General features: G+C 38.1%; 1 protein-coding gene across 3 annotated transcripts in view; it reads left to right on the top strand.

Moving 5' to 3' along the window:
- The window catches only part of ift81 (intraflagellar transport 81 homolog), a 104,716-nt gene extending 86,839 nt beyond the window's left edge, over nt 1-17,877 (top strand). For all 3 annotated transcript variants that reach the window (XM_041203436.1, XM_041203437.1, XM_041203435.1), the window contains exon 19: nt 17,504-17,877. In XM_041203436.1, the coding sequence (XP_041059370.1) occupies nt 17,504-17,686 (183 nt within the window). In that variant the 3' untranslated portion in view covers nt 17,687-17,877. The remainder of the gene's footprint in view (nt 1-17,503) is intronic.
- Nucleotides 17,878-21,483: the final 3,606 nt, after the last annotated feature.

Below are 21,483 nucleotides of genomic sequence, written 5' to 3'. Positions count from 1 at the left end.
AAAAATGTAAAATTTAAAATATTAATTTTTTTGTACTTTGCCTTTCTGTCTCTGTTTTTCTCAGTCCAATTTTTCTTTTTTTATTTCTCCTGTTCCTGGTTTGATACTGAATTCACCCACTCTTAATTTACACTTACTTCTCCACTGTTCAGGTGTTTAATTCAAAGTCCTTTGATCTGCTTGATTAGCGAGATGCACAGTTGTTTACCCCATATACTCAGGTCCCAGATCCCCTTATTCTCTCGCCACACCATTATCAGTTTATATTTTCAGCAAAACAAAAGCAAAATACTGCAGATGCTGGTAATCTGAAATAAAAATAGAAAATGCTGGAAAAACTCAGCAGGCTTGGCAGCATCTGTGGAGAGAGAAAAACAGATTTTTTGTTTCAGGTTAAAGCAAAATACTGCGGTTGCTTGAAATCTGAAATAAAACAGAAAATGCTGGAAAAACTCAGCAAGCCTGGCAGCATCTGTGGAGAGAGAAACAGCGCTAACATTTTGAGTCCATATACCTCTTCAGAGCTAAAGAGAAATAGAAATGTGATGGGTGTTATACTGTTTAAGAAGGCATGGAGCAGGTAGAGCAAAATAGAAGGTCAGGGATAGGTGGGAACTCAGGATAAATTGACAAAGATGTCATGGACACAAGACAAAGGGAGTGTTATTGGTAAAGACCAAAGAAGGTGCTGATAGTGGCATAAAGGTAAGAAAGCAGAATGTGTTAATAGCAGAACGATGGTCAATGCTCTGTGAAAGCACAACATAGAAACAAGTGACAGATGGCCCTGTTAAGATCTGGGGGAGGGGGAGGGTGGTGTTGCAGTTAGGGAAATATTTTTTAAAAAGATAATAAAAATAGAAAAAGTAAATAATTAAATAAAAATTTAAAATGGATTAAAAAAGGGGTGAGGATTGAGGAGAGTGTACATGGTCTGAAGTTGTTGTACTCGATGTTAAGTCCAGAAGGCTGTAAAGTGCCTAATCAGAAGATGAAATGCTGTTCATCCAGTTTGCGTTGGGCTTCACTAGAACATTGCAGCGGGCCAAAGACAGACATGTGAACATGAGAGCAAGATGGTGTGTTGAAATGGCAAGTGACTGGAAGGTCTGCGTCATGCTTCAGGTTGATGACCTTTCATCAGATCTAGGAAAAGTTGGAATTGTAATAGGTTTTTAGTAGGTCAAATGGGAAAGGATGGAAAAAGAACAGAAGGGAATATCTCTGATAGGGCGGAAGACCAACGATAAGAGTTGGTGGGGCAGAGCCGAAGGGACTAACAATGTGTCAGGCAAAGAAGCAAAAGATGTGTGCAGAGGAAGTGTGAATGGGAGAATAATGAACAGCTGCTGACTGAAAGCAAAACCAAGAGAAAAGCAAGATTAAGACTGAAACGTGCAAAGAATGGGGGAAGAGATTACAGCCTGGAGGGCTGTAAAGTACCCAATTGAAAGATGAGCTGCTGTTTCTCAAGCTTGTGTTGAATTTCATTGGAACACTGCAATGAGCCGAGGACCGAGATGTCAGCGTGAAAACAAAGTGGAGCATTTTCATTGGTCACGCTTGCGCACTGAATGGAGGTGTCCTGCAAAGCAATCACCCAATCTGCATTTCAGCACACGCCACAAAAAATGTAAATATCCAAACATGCAAGACACATCTCACTAATTAGGGGGAAGGTGATGGTGTAGTGGTATTGTCGCTGGACTAGTAATCCAAAGATGCAGGGTAATGCTCTGGGGACCTGGGTTTGAATTCCACCACGGCAGATGATAGAATTTGAATTCAATAAAAATCTGAAATTAAAGGTCTAATGATGACCATGAAACCATTGTCGACTGTTGTAAAAACCCATTTGGTTCACTAATGTCCTTCAGGGAAAGAAATTTGCTGTCCCCTTACCTGGTGACTCCAGGTCCTACATGTGACTCCAGAACCACAGTATTGTGGTTGACTCTTAAATGCCCTCTGAACAAGGGCAGTTACGGATGAGCAATAAATGCTGACCTAGCCAGCGACGCTCACTTCCCATGAATGAATATTTTTTTAAAAATTGTAGATGCTATTAGATGCCAGCTACAGCAAAGTCAGGCCCATTTTGTTTTAGAGTACCCCATCTGTACAATGAGATGATATGTTCAATGACTCAACAGTAAAAGAAATGCAAATTTTGATCATAGAGGGACACCATTACTTAAATGGCAACTGAAACTAGAAATTAAATTTTTATTTGCCTAAAATCAGTGCTTTTCATTCGTTTGCATTCTAATATAATGTAAACAATACAAAATGTCATCTGAAGTTGCACTGTATTTATTGTCAGTACGAAGATATGGATTGACAAGAAAAACTCAAATACCCACTTTGGAAGCCATGTAGTTGGACAATGCATTTGCAATTCCTGAGAAGTATTAATTTAAAAAAAGCTTTTCAAACTATCTTCATCACTCCCCAGATTGTCTATCTTATATTCTAAGCCTCAGATCATGTACAAATTTACCAGATTTTAGATAAAACTGTTTATAAGAAGTGCAGAAAAGCTTAGCAATAACTTCCTGACAAAAATAATTCATTGCATGTTCTAGTGGGTCTTGGGAAATATGCTTGGCAGCTGTTAATCAGAAGCAGGAATTGCAGGAATGCACCCTGTATTCGAACAGATATATCCACTCAATTGTACAGGCAGAATAGATGTAAGCTATTCTCGGAGCTTAACAGTATAGGCACTAACTGGTGTTGGGACTTCCCACAGTCTTGGCATGCAGTATTATGCAAGGGCAAACCAGATCCATAATTAATATCCGTAGTACATAAGACTTAGCACTATGTAAATAATTTTCAGCTGAAGTGGATACTAGTTATGAACATAGTTACCCCTTCTAATATCCGAGTTAGTTCTACATTTAAACCACATTAGGATACATGATTCATTTAATTTGCTATAAAGGAACCTCTTTAGACTGATAGATTTGAAATTAATTTGTAATTTCAAATAACTTCACTGTTTTTAAATCTTCCAAAGATGGTGAAATTCAGTAAGTTTATATTTGAGAAGGAAATAAAATTAGGTATTAAGTGTTAACTTTGAAGGTTGAAAGGTGAGGAATTATGAAGCTAGGGGGTGGCAGCTGTTAATAACACCAAGGACTTACCATCTGATGTATATTATGAATTGTTTGGAATTGAAATATCCACTCTAATACTCACTTTAAATCGAATTTCAGAGAAATATATATTGCAGCAGCTTTTGTTTACATAGCACTTTTTAATGGAGGCAAAGATCATGAGAGGTGAGGGAGAATTGAGGCCATGCCAAAGAGACAAATCAAAGATGTGAGTTTTAAGGATGGCCATAAAGAAGAGGAGGAAGTTGGAAAGGCAGGGTGGTTTAGGAAGAAAATCTCAGAGACTAAGAAATAAGTGGCTGAACATATTGGCTGCCAAAAGTGGTGGGAAGGGAATGGGCAGAGGGCAGAAGCACGAGTCAGAGGAGCAGAGAAGGCATGTATATATAAAAAAAAAAGCTTTTGGGGCCAAGGGGTAATCTTGAAAAATATTGGAAACAGAATCTTGTACAATTAATTTTTTGCTTAATTTTCTCCCCTTCTCCTGAACACACTGACTCATGTTCTGCAACCACCAGCATCTATCTGGTGCATCTTCTGGTGGTGGATGTCATGGGGAGTCTGAGTTGCTGTGGCATTTTGGCTGTTAGATGCATGTTGTAGTCTGGAGCCAAGGATAGTGATGGTAGAGGCTCTAACTTCTTTTCCATCACATAGCTAACAAGGAATCTCTCCCACTTTTACTGCCTGCCATTGCATTTGTAGGAAGGGTTTGCAAGAGTTACCTTCATTTGACTGTTAAGTACGGGGGTGGGACTTGAACCCAGAGCTGCTGGCACCAGGCAGGGACCCTACCTACTGTGCCACAAGGCCACCCTTGTGTAACCTCTTAGTAAGTCATTTTTCAGTTATGTGTCACAATTGTATCAACAGGCTATTTCATTGTGGAGCTAGACTATAGGAGGAGAACTGGAAAATGGTAAGCAGAAACCCCCTTGAATTTTTTTAAAACCTCTCCAAAGAATCCCTGAAAACAGTTGTATTTTCCTAACTGCCATTGGCTAAGAGCAACTACAACAAAAACCGAGGATTAAAGCTGAAACCCCCGAGTATCTGTAATTCAAAATGGCTCATTTACTTAGCAATCCATCTACTAATTCCATTAACATGGAAAACATTGACAATTAAAAAGGCAAAAGCTCCACAAAAATGTATTTTAGTGTCAACATTACAAGATCATTAGATGAGTTTGAATTGAATTATAGCCATCAAACATAACTTCTGTTTTCCTTTTGATACACCAGGAGAGTGGTGAACATCCAAAGGCCCACAGCTATCTTCACAACTTTCCTTGTTTTTAAAGTTTTGCTGTGTCATTAGGCCTGTTAGAGGAATTGTCGAGACGATAGCCAGCATTTTCTTATTATTTATTTGGCATGCTGCTTTTGGTATTTCTCAGGACACACAAAATCCATACCTAGGGCATTATTAGATATGTGTCAGTTTGTGCCATTCAGTGGCAGAAACATTAGTGCACGCCCAAGTACATCTGTGGGGAAAATTAGGTTGGTTGGGGTGAAGTATCACTAATTACAAGGCTGATAAATTTTGTTGGTATTAGGATGATGTCTTGAATTTCATTAGAAATTAGTGGGGTGCTGAATGATTACAAGTTGATTCTCTTTAATTAAATAGCCTTTACTGGATTAATTCAAGTGAGGACTTGCAGTTGGACAAGGTTTAAAGATTTGAGACTTTCCTAAATTTTTATTTTACTGAATAAAATTATCTATTGTCAAAGACGGAAAATTCATTTATCTAATAGGTAAAGTAGGTAAAAAGAAAGTTATTTACCTCATTGATCTACTCCATTCCCAGGTACTTTGTAGTATTCTAACACGGTTCTCAAAAAAACACATCAAAAGTAAGGATAATTAGATTTTATATTGGGGCGTTATCTGGGCAAATTATTAATTATACCATACAACAATGCTTTTTAACCAATGACAGTAGATATACAGTACATTCCTAATGGATGGTTACTGTAAGGCATAACTTAAGAAACAGACAAGTAGCAGTATAAAATCAGAGCAACCTGTTTTCTGGCCATAAAATTGGGATGGATTACATTTCCACCTCAAACTTTATCCACCTAAATTACTAAATGCAATCTGGCTCTTTCTTTCTACAAGCTGTGCACTGAATCCCTATGCAGCTAATTTAAATATATTTAATTGAGAGTCAGTTACAGCCCTGAATCTCCTAGATTTATGCTCTCAGTGCACTAGGTGGCAAGTTAGGATGAAAAATATATGGTGTAGCTTTTTCCAGAATCCGCTGAGACTAATGGAAATGAAGAATAATTGAACTGAAGTGTGTGCAGAGTTAGGGTAATGATTTCTGCAGACAGGATTGACTTTTTGTCTGTTGCAATGAGCATCGACAGTACTGGCCTTGCACCTGGCTGCCTTGGAGTGAGAGACAATTAGGAGATTTTGCTTCCACATTTCCACCAGTAATAAAAGCTATAGGCATAACTTTGTATTCCATTATCATTAAACGGGAGGATCAGGAAATTTTGGGAGAAAGGACTGAGAGACGACATTTAAGGAGAATGGCTCACAGAAGAAATGAATTTAGAAGAGACTGTATGAAAAGCATGAACTTCACAAAGAATGACAGCTGTGCAAGCCACTTCATCTGTTTGTGCAGTCAGTCTTCTGGTGACACTGCTCTATTTGTGGCTATTGGGCGATGAGCACGCAGAACTTTTATGATACTGGAGCATTTCAGGCAGCCACGGGGGATCTTTAATATCAGTATATGCATGTGTTCAGCAGGTGAGAAGAGCTGGGGAATGCTTACTGTTTGGCATTGCACCAATCAAGCAATAAGAAAGAGCCATCCAATTTTATGAGGTTGCTCCCAGGGCTCAGTGTATCTAGATGCCATCGATATTGATTTTGGAGCCCACACAGTTAATCCCCTTACTTTCTTAACAGAAGGGGTTTCCACTTCAGGAACTTAAATTGTACTTGACAACAAGCAAATGATCCTGCACAATTAAGGTTGTTACCTGTGATTAAATGTATTCCTGGAGGTTTCATCACATGACTTGTCCCCGCGCTCTTGCCATTAGTTGGCCAGTACATCCATCCTGTGATGCACTGCCTTCCAAAGCCAATTGGAAAGCAAAAAGGCTTATTACTCAATTGGATGATGCTTAACTGTTAGCCAAACAGCCTTTTTTCCCATTTTAAATATTTTTATATCTGGTAAAGAGAATTGTTTTTAAAAAAAAGCTTGTTTGAATGTCCTGATGATTTTTCTTCATGGTTGCCCACAGAAATATTCTGGACATTGACCTTCAATTCCTGGAGACTCCAGGCCAGTCCTGGAGGGTTAGCAATCCTGCACGTAAAGGCAAAACTTTCTAACATGGAAAATGCATTCGTCCTTCGGAATTCAGCCCTCCCTGAATTATGTTAACAAATGGCTTGTGGGTGACTAGGTGTACCTTTTGCTGCCAAGGATGATGACTGCTCTAAGAGTTGCAAAAACAACAGCAGTGCTACAAAGCAAAGCATTAATCTTGACTTAAGTGGTCATAAAGAGGACTATCAGGGCCTTAAAGGAGCAATTTAATGGCCTTAGCAGGTCAGGAGTATGTATGCACAACTTCAGGTGTCCTGCATAGTTACAGCCTGCTGTATCCTACACAGCAATGCCATACAAAAGGGCTTGGATTTGGGCATTCCTGAGGACATCGGCCTTGGTTGTTTGGAGACTGAAGTACTTGAAAGAGAACATCAGGATGACTATCCCTTAGAAGATTCCTCTGTGACTGCTACAATGTTATCGGAGTACATTAGGTCACAGACACCTTCTCTTCTATTTAACACAGTCACTGAATAATCCACCTACCTTTTTGACGCTTTTATCAGTCACAATCAGGAAGTCATCCAGTTCCCTCTTTAATGCTTTCAGTGAATCCATTAGCAATGCACAAACCGGCAACTTATTCAAAAGGTTGAGGACCCTATGTGGAAAGCAAATAATCTTGACATAAAAACATAGGAGCAGGTATAGACAATTTGGTTCTTCAAACCTTCTCCCCCATTCAGTAACATCATAGCTGATCTCTACCTAACTCCACTTTCCTGTACTATTTCCCATATCTCTTAGTTCCCTTGGTAGCCACAAATCTTTTGACCTCTGTATTGAATATGCTCAATGACTGAGGATCCACAGAGCACTGTGTAGAGAATTCCAAGGATACGCACCCTATGAGTGAAGAAATTTCTCCTCATCTTAGTTCTAAATGGCTGACTTCTTACTATGAGATGGACCCTTAGTTCTAGACTCTGCAGTCAGAAGAAACATCCTCCCTGCCCTGTTTTATGTCTCTATCAAACCTGTTTTATGCCCCTTAAGAATTTTGTTTTTCAATTAGATCAGTTGTCTTCATCTAAGCTGGTTCTTTGTTTATGTAATTTTTATATATGACCCCTCACTCTCCCTAACTTAGCTAATTAAAATAACTTGTCCACATGGACACGGACACAGCCTAGTCCCTTCATTGTCCTAAACACTTCAATCAAATTCTCCTGAAGTCTACACTTTTATAGCATGAAAATACCCAGCTCTCTAAGCCTTGTTATGGTAACTAAGGGCTTGTAAGGTTGGCAACAATCTAGTCGCCCACCTTTGAACCATTTCCAGTGATTCAAAATGCCCACCAATTGAAAATAGTAAAATTGGAATTGGTGGTCCAGATGAGTTCCAACCAATGACTTATACAGACAATATAATGCTTTTTGTTTCATAATAGATTGTTACGAAATATTGCTGGTATATAATCTGTTTGCTTTTCTGGTAAGTCATGGCACTAATTCCCTCACAGGAGAATCTAGAACTAGGGGACGCTTTTGGAAAATAAGGGATCTTCCATTTAAGATGTAAATGAGTAAGAATTTCTTCGCCCACAGGGTCATTAGTCTTCGGAATTCTCTACAGAGAGCAGTGGAGGCTGGATTATTGAATATATTCAAGGCTGAGTGAGACAGATTTTTGATTGACAAGTGAATCAAGGGTTATGGGAGCAGGCAGGAAAGTGGAGTTAAGGACACCATCAGATCAACCATGATCTTATTAATGGGCTAAATTGCCTACTCTTATTTCTTATGATTAGTCATGAACCTTTCGAGATTTAAGTATGATAAGACCAAGGTCTCTTTCCAGCTGCAGCTCAGTGGGTAGCATTCTTGCCTCTGAATCTCTCAGTTCCAAGTTTAAGTCCCACTCCAGGGCTTGAGCATACAAAGGCTGATACTCCAGTGCAGCAATGAGCAGGTGCTGCATAGTCAGAAGTGCCATCTTTCAGATGAGACGTTTAACCATGGCTGCCTCTGACTGCTTGGGTGGATGTCAAAGATCCATATTTGGAAAAAGAGCAGGTGAACTATCCTGGTGTCTTGGACAATATTAATCCCTCAATCAATATCAGAAAACAGATTATCTAGTTATTATCATATTGCTGTTTGTGGAAGTTCACTGTGCGCATATCAGCTCCTGTGCTTCTTTACAACATTGAAACTTCAGAAATACTTAATTAGCTGTAAAGTGCTTTGAGACATCTGGTGGTCATGAAAAGCACTATATAAATGCAAGATTTTCTTTCCTTATTTCTCAACAGACTTTAGTTCGAAACCCATGGTTGGCATTAGCCCGAACCATGTGCATACACTACAATCAACTTGCATCTGCAAACTTGCAACAGTTCTCCAATGCCTTCATCTGATCATTAATAAAGGGTAGAAAAAACTTGCATTTATACAGCACCTTTCACCGTCAAGTCCTTCTGCAGCATTATCACTCTTAGAATATATGATTTTTAATTTTTTTTATTTACACACACATGGGATGTGTATATCACTGGCTAGACCCACACTTATTTGTCCTTGAGAAGGTAATGGTGAGCCATCTTCTTGAACCGCTGCAGTCCATGTGTTGTAGGAACACCCACTGTACTGATAGGGAGGGAGTTGCAAGCTTTTGACCCAGTGACAGTGAAGGAATGGTGATATAGTTCAAAGTCATGATGATGTGTGGCTTGGAGAAGAACTTGAAGGTGGCGGTGTTCCCATGCATCTCCTGCCCTTGTCCTTTTGGGTGGTAGAGGTTGCAGGTTTGGAAGATGTTGGTGAAGGACGCTTGGTGAGATTGCTGCAGTGCACCTTGTAGATGGTACATAGTGCTGCCACTGTGCATCGGTGGTGGAGGGAGTGAATGTTGAAGATGTTGGATGGGGTGCCAATCAAGCAGGCTGCTTTGTCCTGGATGGTGTTGAGCTTCTTGAGTGTTATTGGAGCTGCATTCATCCAGGCAAATGGAGAGTATTCCATCACACTCCTGACTTGTGCCTTGTGGATGGTGAACAGGCTTCATGTAGTCAGGAGGTGAGTTACTCGCTGCAGAATTCCCAACCTATGACCTGCTCTTGTAGCCACAGCATTTATATGGCTGGTCCAGTTCAGTTTTTGTTCAATGGTAACCCCAGGATGTTGATAATGGGGATTCAGTGATGGTAATGCCATTGAATGTCGAGGAGAGATCATTAGATTTTCTCTTGTTGGAAATGTTAATTTTTCTCGCAGTTGTGTTGCATGAATGTTACTTGCCACATATCAACCCAAACCTGAATATTATCCAGATCTTTCTGCACAGTATCTGAGGAGCCATGAATGGTGAACATTGTGCAGTCATCCGTGGACATCCCCACTTCTGACCTTACGATGGAGGGAAGGTAATTAATGAAGCAGCTGGAGAAGGTTGGGCCTAGGACACTGCCCTAAGGAACTCTTCGAGCAATGCCCTGGGATTGAGATGGTTAACCTCCAATAACCACAACCATCTTCCTTTGTGCCAGGCATGGTCTCCAACCAGTGGAGAGTTTTCCCTGATTTCCATTGACTCCAGTTTTACTAGGGCTCCTTGATGCCACACTCGGTCAAATGCAGTCTTGGTCAAGGGTGGTCATTTTCACCTCAAATACAGCAGCCTCTTCAAATACAGCAAGGTTCCACAAACAGCAGTGAGATCATGACCAGGAAATCTGTGGGATTAGTAATGCTGATTGAGGGACAAATAATATTCACTATATTGGGAGAACTCCCCTGCTCTCCTACGAAACAGTGCCAAGGGCTCTTATATGTCCTCCTGAGAAGACAAACAGGGCCTTGGTTTAACATATCTTCAGAAAGATAGCACTCCCACCACAGTACCATTCTGAAACGTCAGCATATTTTTATGCTCAATTTTCTGACTCTGACAGCTACCTAGGAGCCATAAAGTAGCTTATTGTGGGAGAAGCAGTGATCCACATCTACTCACTATATATCCCCTGTACCAATTATGTGATTTGCAGGGTTAATTTCCTAGATGTCTTTTATTTTAAAAAAGTTAAGAGTAATGAAAATTAGAGATTTATGCACAAACCGGGCACTGCACCAATACATCCCATAATAATTGTCACACAGAAGAGACAAAAATACGCATGAGTTTGGATAGACTGTTTTTATGCTATCAGAATTTATAAGCTATGATAGAGCTTGAGCTGAGCCAGTTATTGAGAAGATGCACTCCCTGCTGTGCACAAATTACCATGGTTTGCTGGCAGTTTCAGCCTTCAGAAATCAACATGAGGCAGCCACAGAAAGTCCATGGTTGCCATATTCCTGCTGCAGTTTCATTCATTAGTTAAGCACTTATATTTGGATCTTGCCCCAACTATAAAGTAATTTAAATCTGAGAACCTTTCTTTTGGGAATATCTGCCACACCTCTTTCTATTTCATGTCTTCTGTCAATGCATCTGGAATAGTAGCCTTGGGTTGTGTTAGATATTACATGTTACGGTTTCATTCCTTTCTAATATTGAACCTGGTAGATTAAAGACCATTTTTATTGATTATTTAAGAAAGCAAAATACTAAATTTCGTTGCTGTCTCATGGGACTGTTATGATGATAGGTGCATGACAGAAGAGCCAAGAATACATTTGGCTTGATCTGATTGCCTCCAGAGGCATCACATGCACATTTAATGTAACTCACCCACAGTCTAATTAATCAGTTAAAAATTTAAGGTCCTGTTTGCAATCTACAGCGAATGCATTCAGTTGATCCATTTTGCCCATGATATATGATGCTACTATGGTCTTTGTCTCAGCCACTTCCAATAGCAAAACATTCCATTTTCCAAGAACCCTCTGAGTTTAAAAAAAAATGTCCTTACTAAACTTTGTCCTTTTTGTGATGATTTTAAAGCAATGATCCCTTATTACTGTCTTGCCCCCTCCCCCCATGCCAGAGAAAATAGATTTTTCTTATTCACTCTATCTTCCAATTCTTTCATAAATATTAAAACATCCATTGAATCTCTCATCTTTTTCTGCTCAATTGAAAATTATCCTAGTTTCTCATGTCTACCCTTGCAACTACAGTTTCTCATCCAGGTGAGTCTGCTTTTGATCACCTGTAGATTCAAAGATTTTGTTCCCTATACCCAAGTCCAAATCATCTATATAATGAAAAAAAATAATTGTCCTAGCATTGACCCCTGGAATGTACCATTCCAGTCCAAATAACACCCAATTATTCTTATCAATTTCCTGTTAGGCATTGTTCTATTCATATCCTACTGCTGCATATCCTACTATGCCTAACATGAGAACTTTTCTGAGAAGCCTCTTCTAAAATATTTATCTTCTGAGAATCCATATACACTACATTTGCTGCATTTCTTTTATCTATTCAATTGGCCACTTCAAAACAATTATATTGGCCAAACTCCGCTGTTGTTTAACTAGACTTCATTGATTAGCGCCTGCACTTTTAAATGCTTACTAATTTTATCTCAAATTATGGATTCCAAGAATGTTGAACTAATGTTGGAATAACTGGGCTACAGTAACCAAATTTGCCCTTCTCTCCCTTTTTGAACAGTGTTACCTTGACAATCCTTCAGTCCAATGGCACAATTTACATTTTTAAGGTTTTAAAAATTGTGACAAGGGCTTGTTATCTTTTCTAGATTTTCAGCAGCCTGGGGAAACATGCCATCGGGCCTCAGTAATTTATTCATCTAGTTTTTTATTCCCCCCTCCAAATATTTTTTCTACTGTTAGCTGTAACCATTGTTCCATATCCCCCTCCAGTAAAACAATGTCCTTACTCCCACCATCTTTCTCTGCAATCAGACACCCTCTTTTATCCCTGAGTGGGTCTAAGGTATTATTTAACTATTCTTTTACCTTTTTATATGATTATTAAAACCCTTTTATTTCTTTTCATATCTGCTAGATTTTTTATATTCCCTATTAGTCTTGCTAGTATTGCTACTACGTTTTGTATAATCCTAATGACTACCTTTAGTATTGTTAGCCTAACTCCTTTTTAAGTTTTAGTTTAGCTTTAGAACTCTGTTTATCCTTAGAACTCTGTACTTTGCTGTATCAACATTTTTACTTTGTAGGAAATTTTTTGTACTCTATGCAACTCATATTTTAAGATTTCCTACTGATTCTTCAACAAAATCATCAGAATATAAGAAACAGTAGCAGGAGTAGCCCATTCGGCCCTTTGAGTCTACTTTGCCATTCAGTAAGGTATCTTCCCAGCCATATCACTTAATTCCCTTAGTACCCAAAAATCTGTGTCAGTGCTGAATGCATTCAGCCTGTCTGTTTGCTTTCCTGCCCAATTAATTTGGATCAGCTCTTCTTTTATTCCACTGAAATTTGTCTTTTTCTTTGACTTTAACTCATAATTATCCTTACTCGAACTTAATATTTAATAGTCACTATTTCCTGATTATTCTACTACTTTCATATCAGTTATTTGTGCCATTTCATTTCTCAGAATCAAATCAAGCAGTGTTTCTTGGATTTAAAAAACCAATCTTAAAAGCAGTACTGGATGCGTGGAAAGAGTATTCCGTTCTTTAAACACATGTATATTACCTTTATTCCAGTTCTGTTGGTAAGGTTAAAATTGCCCTGTAGCTCCAAAGTAATTATCTAAAATGCCTGCAGGTCTCCATCCTCATCTCGTTGCACACCATTTCCCTTCCTATTTTGTTATCCAAATTTATATTGTCTTAATGTGACCTGCTAAATCATCCTTGTGTTCCTCACTAACATTAACAACTCATCCAGGACTGGATGTCAGACAGAGACAGTAGTTGGGGTCTGAGAGAGGAGGTGGTGAAGTAGATCTGGGTGATGTCACTGAGAGGCAGCATGTAGTTGAGCAATAGGAGGGGGCCAAGTCATTGTGAGGACTCCAGAGGTAACAAAACAGGTGCGGGAGGAGCAGCAGGTTCTCTAAATAGTTAAGAGTGGAACTAGGCAAGGCCATCCCACTCAACTGATTAACGAAGGAAAGATGAAGGATGATGGCGCGGTTCACTTTCAGTAGCTATAGATGAGTCAAAAAGGAAGAGGAAAGAAAATGCACCTCATTCACAGTCACACAGAATTTTGGGTCCTTGATTAGTTTAAGTGCTGTGGTAGTGGGGGAAGCCTCGACGAATTTTCTGTCAGGTAGACACTAGTCTCGCAGCGTAGCTGGAACAGCTTGACTGGAGAGTTTGTACTTTAAAGCAATTTGGTTTTGTAAGTGAGTAGCTTAAGAGACCACTTCAAAGGTCAGTCATTTGGTGTGGACTTGAGTCATATGTAAGCCAGGCTAAGTAGAGATAGGTTTCCTTCCCTGCAGCACATCAATGAACAATTTGTGGTTTCAGAACAATATGGTAGCTTTCCTGACCATTTTCCCTTATAGGTAATATCATGTAAATTGTGGCTGAGACAAGTTTAAAATATTGTTGTACTATCATTTGTATTCCAGAAAAGTGGGGAGGGGTGCACAGCATATGTGATGAATTTACAGAGATGGAGAAAGGGTTTTTGCATGTATTTACTTACTGGAACAAACTTGAATAATTTGTCTTAAAACAATTATATCAACTGTGCTTATTTAATTTCTTCACCAGAGGCAAAGGTATTTGTATATGTGTGCGTGTGTGAAAATATAGACTTAAAGATTGCCTTATGATGCCTTATTGCCCACTTTAGAGGAAATTGTTTACTGACAATTTCCTGTTTTGAGCAATGTATCGCATTTTGGATTAAATTAAATCATTTAGAACAATTTTTTTGTTAAAGCTCTTTCTTGCCCTTAATAAGTACTGATTCTGAGAGTAACACCCAGTAGTGTATGCTTTAGAGATATACTGGAGATCACAAGAACAATATTTTATTAACACACTCAAACTGAACAGTTACAGCATGCACAATCTTGTGCCTTGAATTAATGTGGTGAGCAATCCACTTTAATTTGTCACTTGTTTACTGACTGAGATGTTGCCACATTGTGATGTAAAATTATGGACCATAATGCAAAATGTTAGTCCTTGTGATATCAGATCAAAAAAGTAATGTGCTAAATGTGGTGAGATTTAATCATAGGAATCAACTACTATATAGATGAGTGGATACTGATTAAAAATGTCTTTCAACCAATTAAAACCTGCCATATGGCCCCAATTTGATCAGCGTGGAAATGGCAAAAATAACACCATGTACTATATTTACCCATTTTCAGTACAGGGAAGTTAGTGGGAAGATAAATATAGCACATGAATTAATTCAGAATACATGAATTAAATTGCAGGACACTATTCAGAAAAAAGTAATAGAACAGTTGTTTAGTGGCCAGTATAACAATTTATGATACAGTAGGCAATAATAAGTAGAATATGTAAAACATGTCATTATGCTCATGATTACTACAATTAATATATTGTAGCCTGTCAAGCGTACACGCAGTAGCTTCAAAGAATTCTTGCCAGTCTGTGGTTTTAGAAAGAAGAAAACAAACAGGCAAATAGAGAAAGCAAGACCAACTTGAATTTTTTAAAGTGTCGCTTTTTAAAAGAAAAAGAACTGTGGATCACGAATACGCAAACTGGTATCCCCAAGGTCATAACATGAAATTTGGGTTTTTTCAGTGTATCAGTAAGTCCTTCAGAATCACCATTCAATACAAAGATCCCAGAAGGCAACTGGAAGAATCTATGCTATGACCATTTAAATGAGATTTGTCATTTATTCACTGTCGCTGGACACTGTCATGTCACCAACTGTGTGACATCACAGTACATCATTGTGCGTTCTCTCTCAGCTGAATTGGGAAGCATTTCAATAGTAGCAGTGGCATGAAACATTTCTTAAAATTTGCAGATGGTCAAAGAGTCATAGAGCTTTACAGCACGGAAAGAGGCCCTTCAGCCTACCGTGTACGAATGTGCAAGCAGAAGAACAACAAACATCGAAGTCCTCATTTGGAAAGGGTTGTTGTTGTAATAACTAGGCCATTAGACAATGAGCAACACCATTTACCTGCTTTGACACCTGCAGTACTTTGAAGCATCTTATATCATCCACCTTGCGATTATCTTCAAAGATTCAATGAGTCCCACAAAACATCTTGGATGTGCCAACAGACTAGTGAACTTTTAAAATCTAAAACCGAGTAGCTCCACCCACCAGAAGAAAAGCATCAATTCCATCACCATTACTGTAGAGAAGTATTTAAGCATCATCTTCTGTTCTTTTTCTAGGGCCAGTTAACAAGCATGATGATTCTGTTGCTCGAGAGTCATTCCTGCATTACTACCTTTGGTTTGCAGACAATTTTTTAACACTTTAGGAAAGAGGTCTGTGGTAAGATCAGTATTTGCAGGAATAGGAATTTTAATCCTCTTATTGAATGTTACATTACGTATCTAGGAAAGAAAAAGGACATTGGGCTCGTACATGTTCATTCCAACTCTTACTGGGTTCCAATTTGGGGATTTTCTAAGAAAACCTCCTGTCCAATTCCTCAATGTGTGCTCAGACAAGCACCAAGAGACTCCAAGCCTTAATGATTATTTAATTAAATAATTCACTTCGTGTTGCTTCATGTAATTTTTAAAAATCATCTAAACTTTTCTTGAAGGGTTGCAAGGAGTCAATCGTCAGTACCAATTCCGAAATCCTATTCCATAGGTTGATAACCCTTTAGGAAAAGTGAAACTTCTGAACAGCCAACTTTACTCCTATTTTCTCAATTTAAATGGACAACTCCTAGTTCTACACAACTGTTACTTTAAACAATCCATCTCTTTACATGTTACCAATACCCTTTATAACTTAAAATGCCTGTTGAATATTGTCCTGTAATTATTACAGAAATTTGCCAACATTCTTTTTTATTCCTTTTTCTAATGTTCTGAAATTCTTTTTACTTCTATTTAGTCCACACATGACTCTCTCCAGTTAAACTAGCAGGCCATTTTTACTCTGAAATCAAATTGGTATGTGTCATAATTGATGTTTTCAGTTGCCTTCCAGTTTAGTGATCTCACCTATGTTAGACACTTCAGGCACAAAAACAAATCTGAGGAACTGTTGAGCACTCTTGTACTTCATAGTACAGCATGTCTGTGCACTATGAACATTTGTACTTACCTTTATTATGACACAGCCAATGGTAAAGGCTGAGTTGCTCAAATCCCAGAGGGAAATTTGAAACAACTGTCATAACCCATTTTTGCAATGTGTATGTTTTGAGATGCAGGCTTTGAATTCAGTAGTAATAAGACCACCAAGTCTTGAGATGTTTTTTATATAAAACTAAATTAAGCATTTATTAATTTAACAACAAATTAAACACATAGACATGGCTACAAATTTCTACTATAATAACTTCTAAACAAATTCCAAAGTTAACCACTCCCAGTTAAATCTCCACCAAAGCAAAAGTAATCCACAGATTTTAAAAGATCCCAGGCAAAACATATTTGACCTTACAAATTCAGAATAAGGTTCCTGCAAGTTGATTCCTTGCAGACACAGTTGGAGGTGTACAGGCTGGCTAGATCTTAAATGCCTCTGCTATACACACAAACTCTTTTCTGTTTATACCTAGCTTTTCCTTTGAATGTAAAATTTCCACTGTATCACTAGGCTTTGAATGTTACATCTTCTAACAATAATATCCTTTTATTCCACTAACTTCATTAGTAAGCTGAAAAAAATAAACACATTGCTTGGCATCATCTCGCTAGAGTTAGATGCAAGATTTCACCCATTCTTTTGATTGGTTTATTCAACAAATGCAAATGTACACTTTTTAACTTATTTACTGTTTTCCCAATTAACATCTCAAAACTACTACACATCAAAGCACCCAGACTAGCTGGCTTTAATCCAACTGAGACATACACATAGACACCACTAAACTCTATTTTTAAAAATAATTTCAAATAACATTATAGACATTAATCTCTTCATGACACCTTAGCTGAAACATTTTTTTCTTTTCCCTTATAGAAACTACGTGAGAAGCAGAAAGCTGTCCGGGAGAGCCATGGGCCAAACATGAAGCAGGTTAAAATGTGGCGGGATTTTGAGCAACTGATGGAATGCAAGAAGCAATGCTTTCAAAAACAGCAAAACCAGAATTCTATTGGTCAAGTGATTCAGGAAGGAGGGGAGGACAGATTAATCTTATAAATTCTAAAATTCATTTGTGTTACTGCACATCAAAAACTTAAGATTATAATAGATTTTGCCATTTTCAGCAGTTATTATTAGTTTTAGTTATTACAACAGATTGTAAATTTAATTCAGTATGCAACTAATTGTTCAGTAACTTTCAACTTTTTTGAATAAATTTTTTGTGCAGATAGCACATACAAGTCTCATTTGCAACTGCATGTTAGACAATCCTTGGCTACCTCACTGTAATGGACTATTAAATACCCAGGATGAGAAACAATAGGTAACCTTTTCTATTCCATTTAGTCTTTCATCAGCTAATAAGGGGCAGCATTGACAAGCAAACTTAAAGAGCTGTGCAGCTCAGGGAAAAAAAACTATGACCAGAGCATGGGTGAAAATAAATGTTTTAGCTAATTTATGGGAAATGTGTAAACAGTAAAATATGGAAAATACATACATATGTACAGATTTTTTAACTACATCGAAATATTGCTTCATAAAAGTAAAATGTATAATTTTTACAGATTTTGTTTCAAGAACTCTAAATATTAAATGTTTCAATTGTTTTTTTAAAAACTCATTCATGCCAATATTTACAAAATTGCAATCTTAGTTCTTTACCAACAGCTCAGCAGGTCCATGCAACATATAGTGTGGAGCATTATAGACAAGATCCCAGGTTTGACCTCTATACTCTGTGCTGAATTGGCTGAAGAGTAGCAATGGCAACACTTAGGGTTAGCTTTGTTGTTCCCAGGCTAAAAAAAAGACAAGTTGGCAACTGTGTCCTATTCTTTTCTCTGAACTTTGTCTTTGGTTTTACAGCTACCCTAAGTTAGGCGCTGTGTTTACTTCATCCCTCATTTTGTTAATTTAGTTTATTGGGTTGACTCCAAAAGAGTTAAGTGTTTTACTCAAAAGTGTCCAAATGTGGGCAGGATTGCTTTTGGCTATGAATCCTCCCCACAGACAAATAATTTACTGGCACTCATTGTCTAGGGTCTGGACTCAAGAATGAAGAATTGCCAATTGAGCATATACGAGAGGACTGTCAATGTCTTGATGCCAAACTCTAGCATGCAATACCATCTTCATGGGGAGGAATTTATGATCTATAGCATAACCTAAATCCTTTGGGTACTGCCTTGCAAACATCCCAAAAATTTATTATTACCAATGTAGGAGATGAGCTTGAACTCCATTTGGATACTTGAATCAGAATGGCAGGGGTTACTCATCTTTGAACAACTGTGTTTGTCTTCAGTTCATCCAAAACACAAACAATATTAAAATTCTAATGTTCTAGAATTTGTAGGAGCCTTTCTTCTGCATTATTGAAATGAAAGACAATAACATTTTATCAAAATGCAAGATGTAGCAATTGTTAAGCAAGTAAAGATATGATAAATCCGATCAATTCCTTGATGACAGCATTTTTGTGATTATATGTAATGGTTTAAGAAGAGCCAGTTGCTACATTCTGTAAGATTTCTTAGCAGCTGAAAATAAGTCAATGAACTGGGACTGCAGTCTTTTGGAGTAATTTTTAGACTGAGCCTATTATTGAGTGCAGATGTCACTGCCAATTATTCTTCAGATGAAAAGAAATCTCTCAGGAAATATACTGGTTTCATCATCCAACTAATTTCACTGAATTCTCTAATAACTAAACTTTCCAATAGTAACTTGATTAAGCCCCAGATCCATTCTCCATTATAAATTGTACAAATTAACCTGAAAATTGGTAGCTCTTCTTCAAGCACTAATTTTGGCATTTCCGATGCATTAATGAAATAAAGTGACGAGAGACTAGAAGAATGATGTTGCATCCTCCCGTCCTGCATGAAGTTCAAAATGAGATTCACTTTTCCTCATAAGCATTATTATTCAATCCCAACCCTTATTGCCCACTACCTCTGTCTTTTTAAAGATGTTAATAAAAATTTTGCGAATGAGATTTTCTGCTTCCTCATAAAATTTGAAAGAAGAGAAGTAAATATAATGGAGTAACACACCATCAATATAAGTGGGAACCAAGATTGAACTGCTTGATCTGGTATTATGACAGGCCTCAGAATGAGTATTTGTAGTTATGTCATATGTATCCCTTGTATTTTAAGCAAGTTGTGATTAGATTAAAAATATTGTAATGATGTAGCTATCGGCATGTAACGTGGTTACAGCTATTAAAAACACTAGAACGTTGTTAATGCTGTCACAATAAAAATATAGTGTATGAACAAGTATGAAAGTAAGTATTGATAAAATTATTTCCTCTGTACTTGTAACTGCTTGGTCTGTGGATTAAGCATATACTATTCCTAGTGGGAGGTATGTGCAACAGTTTAAGTGAAAATGCATAGGTTTGTGTCAACATTAACAGTATGATTGTGAATTGACCAACTTTTTCAAATGTTAATGTAATGACAAACTGATTTGTTTCTATCTCAATGGGCTGAGTTTTCATCCTGGCACCCAGATTCCACTGTAGGAATGAAATGTGAGCTGGAAGTCCACAAATGCTGATGACAGGACCCAGAGGGCAATTTTGAAGAAGGCAGCCTGCAGTTAAGGATAGCAGGCAGGCTTCAGAGCCTGGAGGGTCAATAGGAGACTTTCAGTCATCATATACAGCAGCCCATTGTCAGGTGAGGGAGCTACTGAGGTATGTAGGATGGCGCAAGGGCACTTCCATTCCCAATCGTCAGCCGCAAATCAGGTAAGAAAGAAGGCCTGATTATTGGAGCGGAGGCATCCCAATAGATTGGAACCACCAGCTCCGATGCCTCCCAGCTCTGCCACTGGGGTGCCGCCATGTTTTATCGACGCCCTACTGATGCAATGGGCACCCCTTTAGGGGCTTAATTGGTTACCCACCACAGCCGGACAGATAACGATTCCTGCCAAAATCCAACTCTTGCATACTCCTGTGGAGTCTGGAATGTGTCATGGAGTGGACGAATGGGATTTCCTTCGTGATTTTGGCCACGCCCCCCCCCCCCTCCAGCCCTGCTGCCACAAGCCATTGAAAATCCAGCCCAATGTGTCCTTGTGATTCCCACTTGCATTGCTCCTGGATAAAAATTACTTATACACATTATATGTAATATTTTGTTTCTGGATACTTTATTTCAATGATACCATCTGTTTGGAAAAAATCTGAAGGAGTTGTTGGAGCACGGTGAGCAGAAATCTCCAAATCTTCCACCAGATAGGTCAATTAGGGTACATAGTGAGAATCCTGTAAATTGTGGCCTGGAAAAACCTATGCATCTTAACTGAAAATATTATGCTGGCAATGTGAGTTGAAAGTAGCTGTAGACAAGAAAATGCTGCTTCATCGTTGCTTCATGTTTGAAGAGAATGTATGACAATAATAAAACATTTTTAGTTTGATGTTGGCCTCTTTAATTCTGCTGTAATACATGAAAGGATACTAATAGTTTCCCATATCCCAGCCGTATACTATGAGAGATTTCTGCAACAAATAGTCAATTTGTCTATTGATAGGTGTTCAATGGATGGACCAAACCACTCAATTAAAAGGGAAGCTCTCTATATGAGTTTGATTAGTAGCCCCCTTTGAGTGCAACACGTAATTATCTAAATTGTGTGTGGTCCTGGTTATTAGTTCAAAGGCATTTACCCAGTTGTCTTTTTCAAATCAGTGAGTCAAACCAATTAACTTCCACAGTTAGTGAAGCAAAGCACCTCAAATAAGAAAATTACTAATATAATTAATAAAATTGTGAATTATTATTTTTTTGAAGAGCTGACAAAGCTTAATTACTGTAAAAGTAGTTACTACT

The sequence above is a fragment of the Carcharodon carcharias genome, chromosome 13 (genome assembly GCF_017639515.1).
Source record: "Carcharodon carcharias isolate sCarCar2 chromosome 13, sCarCar2.pri, whole genome shotgun sequence".
Taxonomy (NCBI): Eukaryota; Metazoa; Chordata; class Chondrichthyes; order Lamniformes; family Lamnidae; genus Carcharodon; species Carcharodon carcharias.
This window is presented reverse-complemented; position numbering and strand designations above follow the sequence as displayed.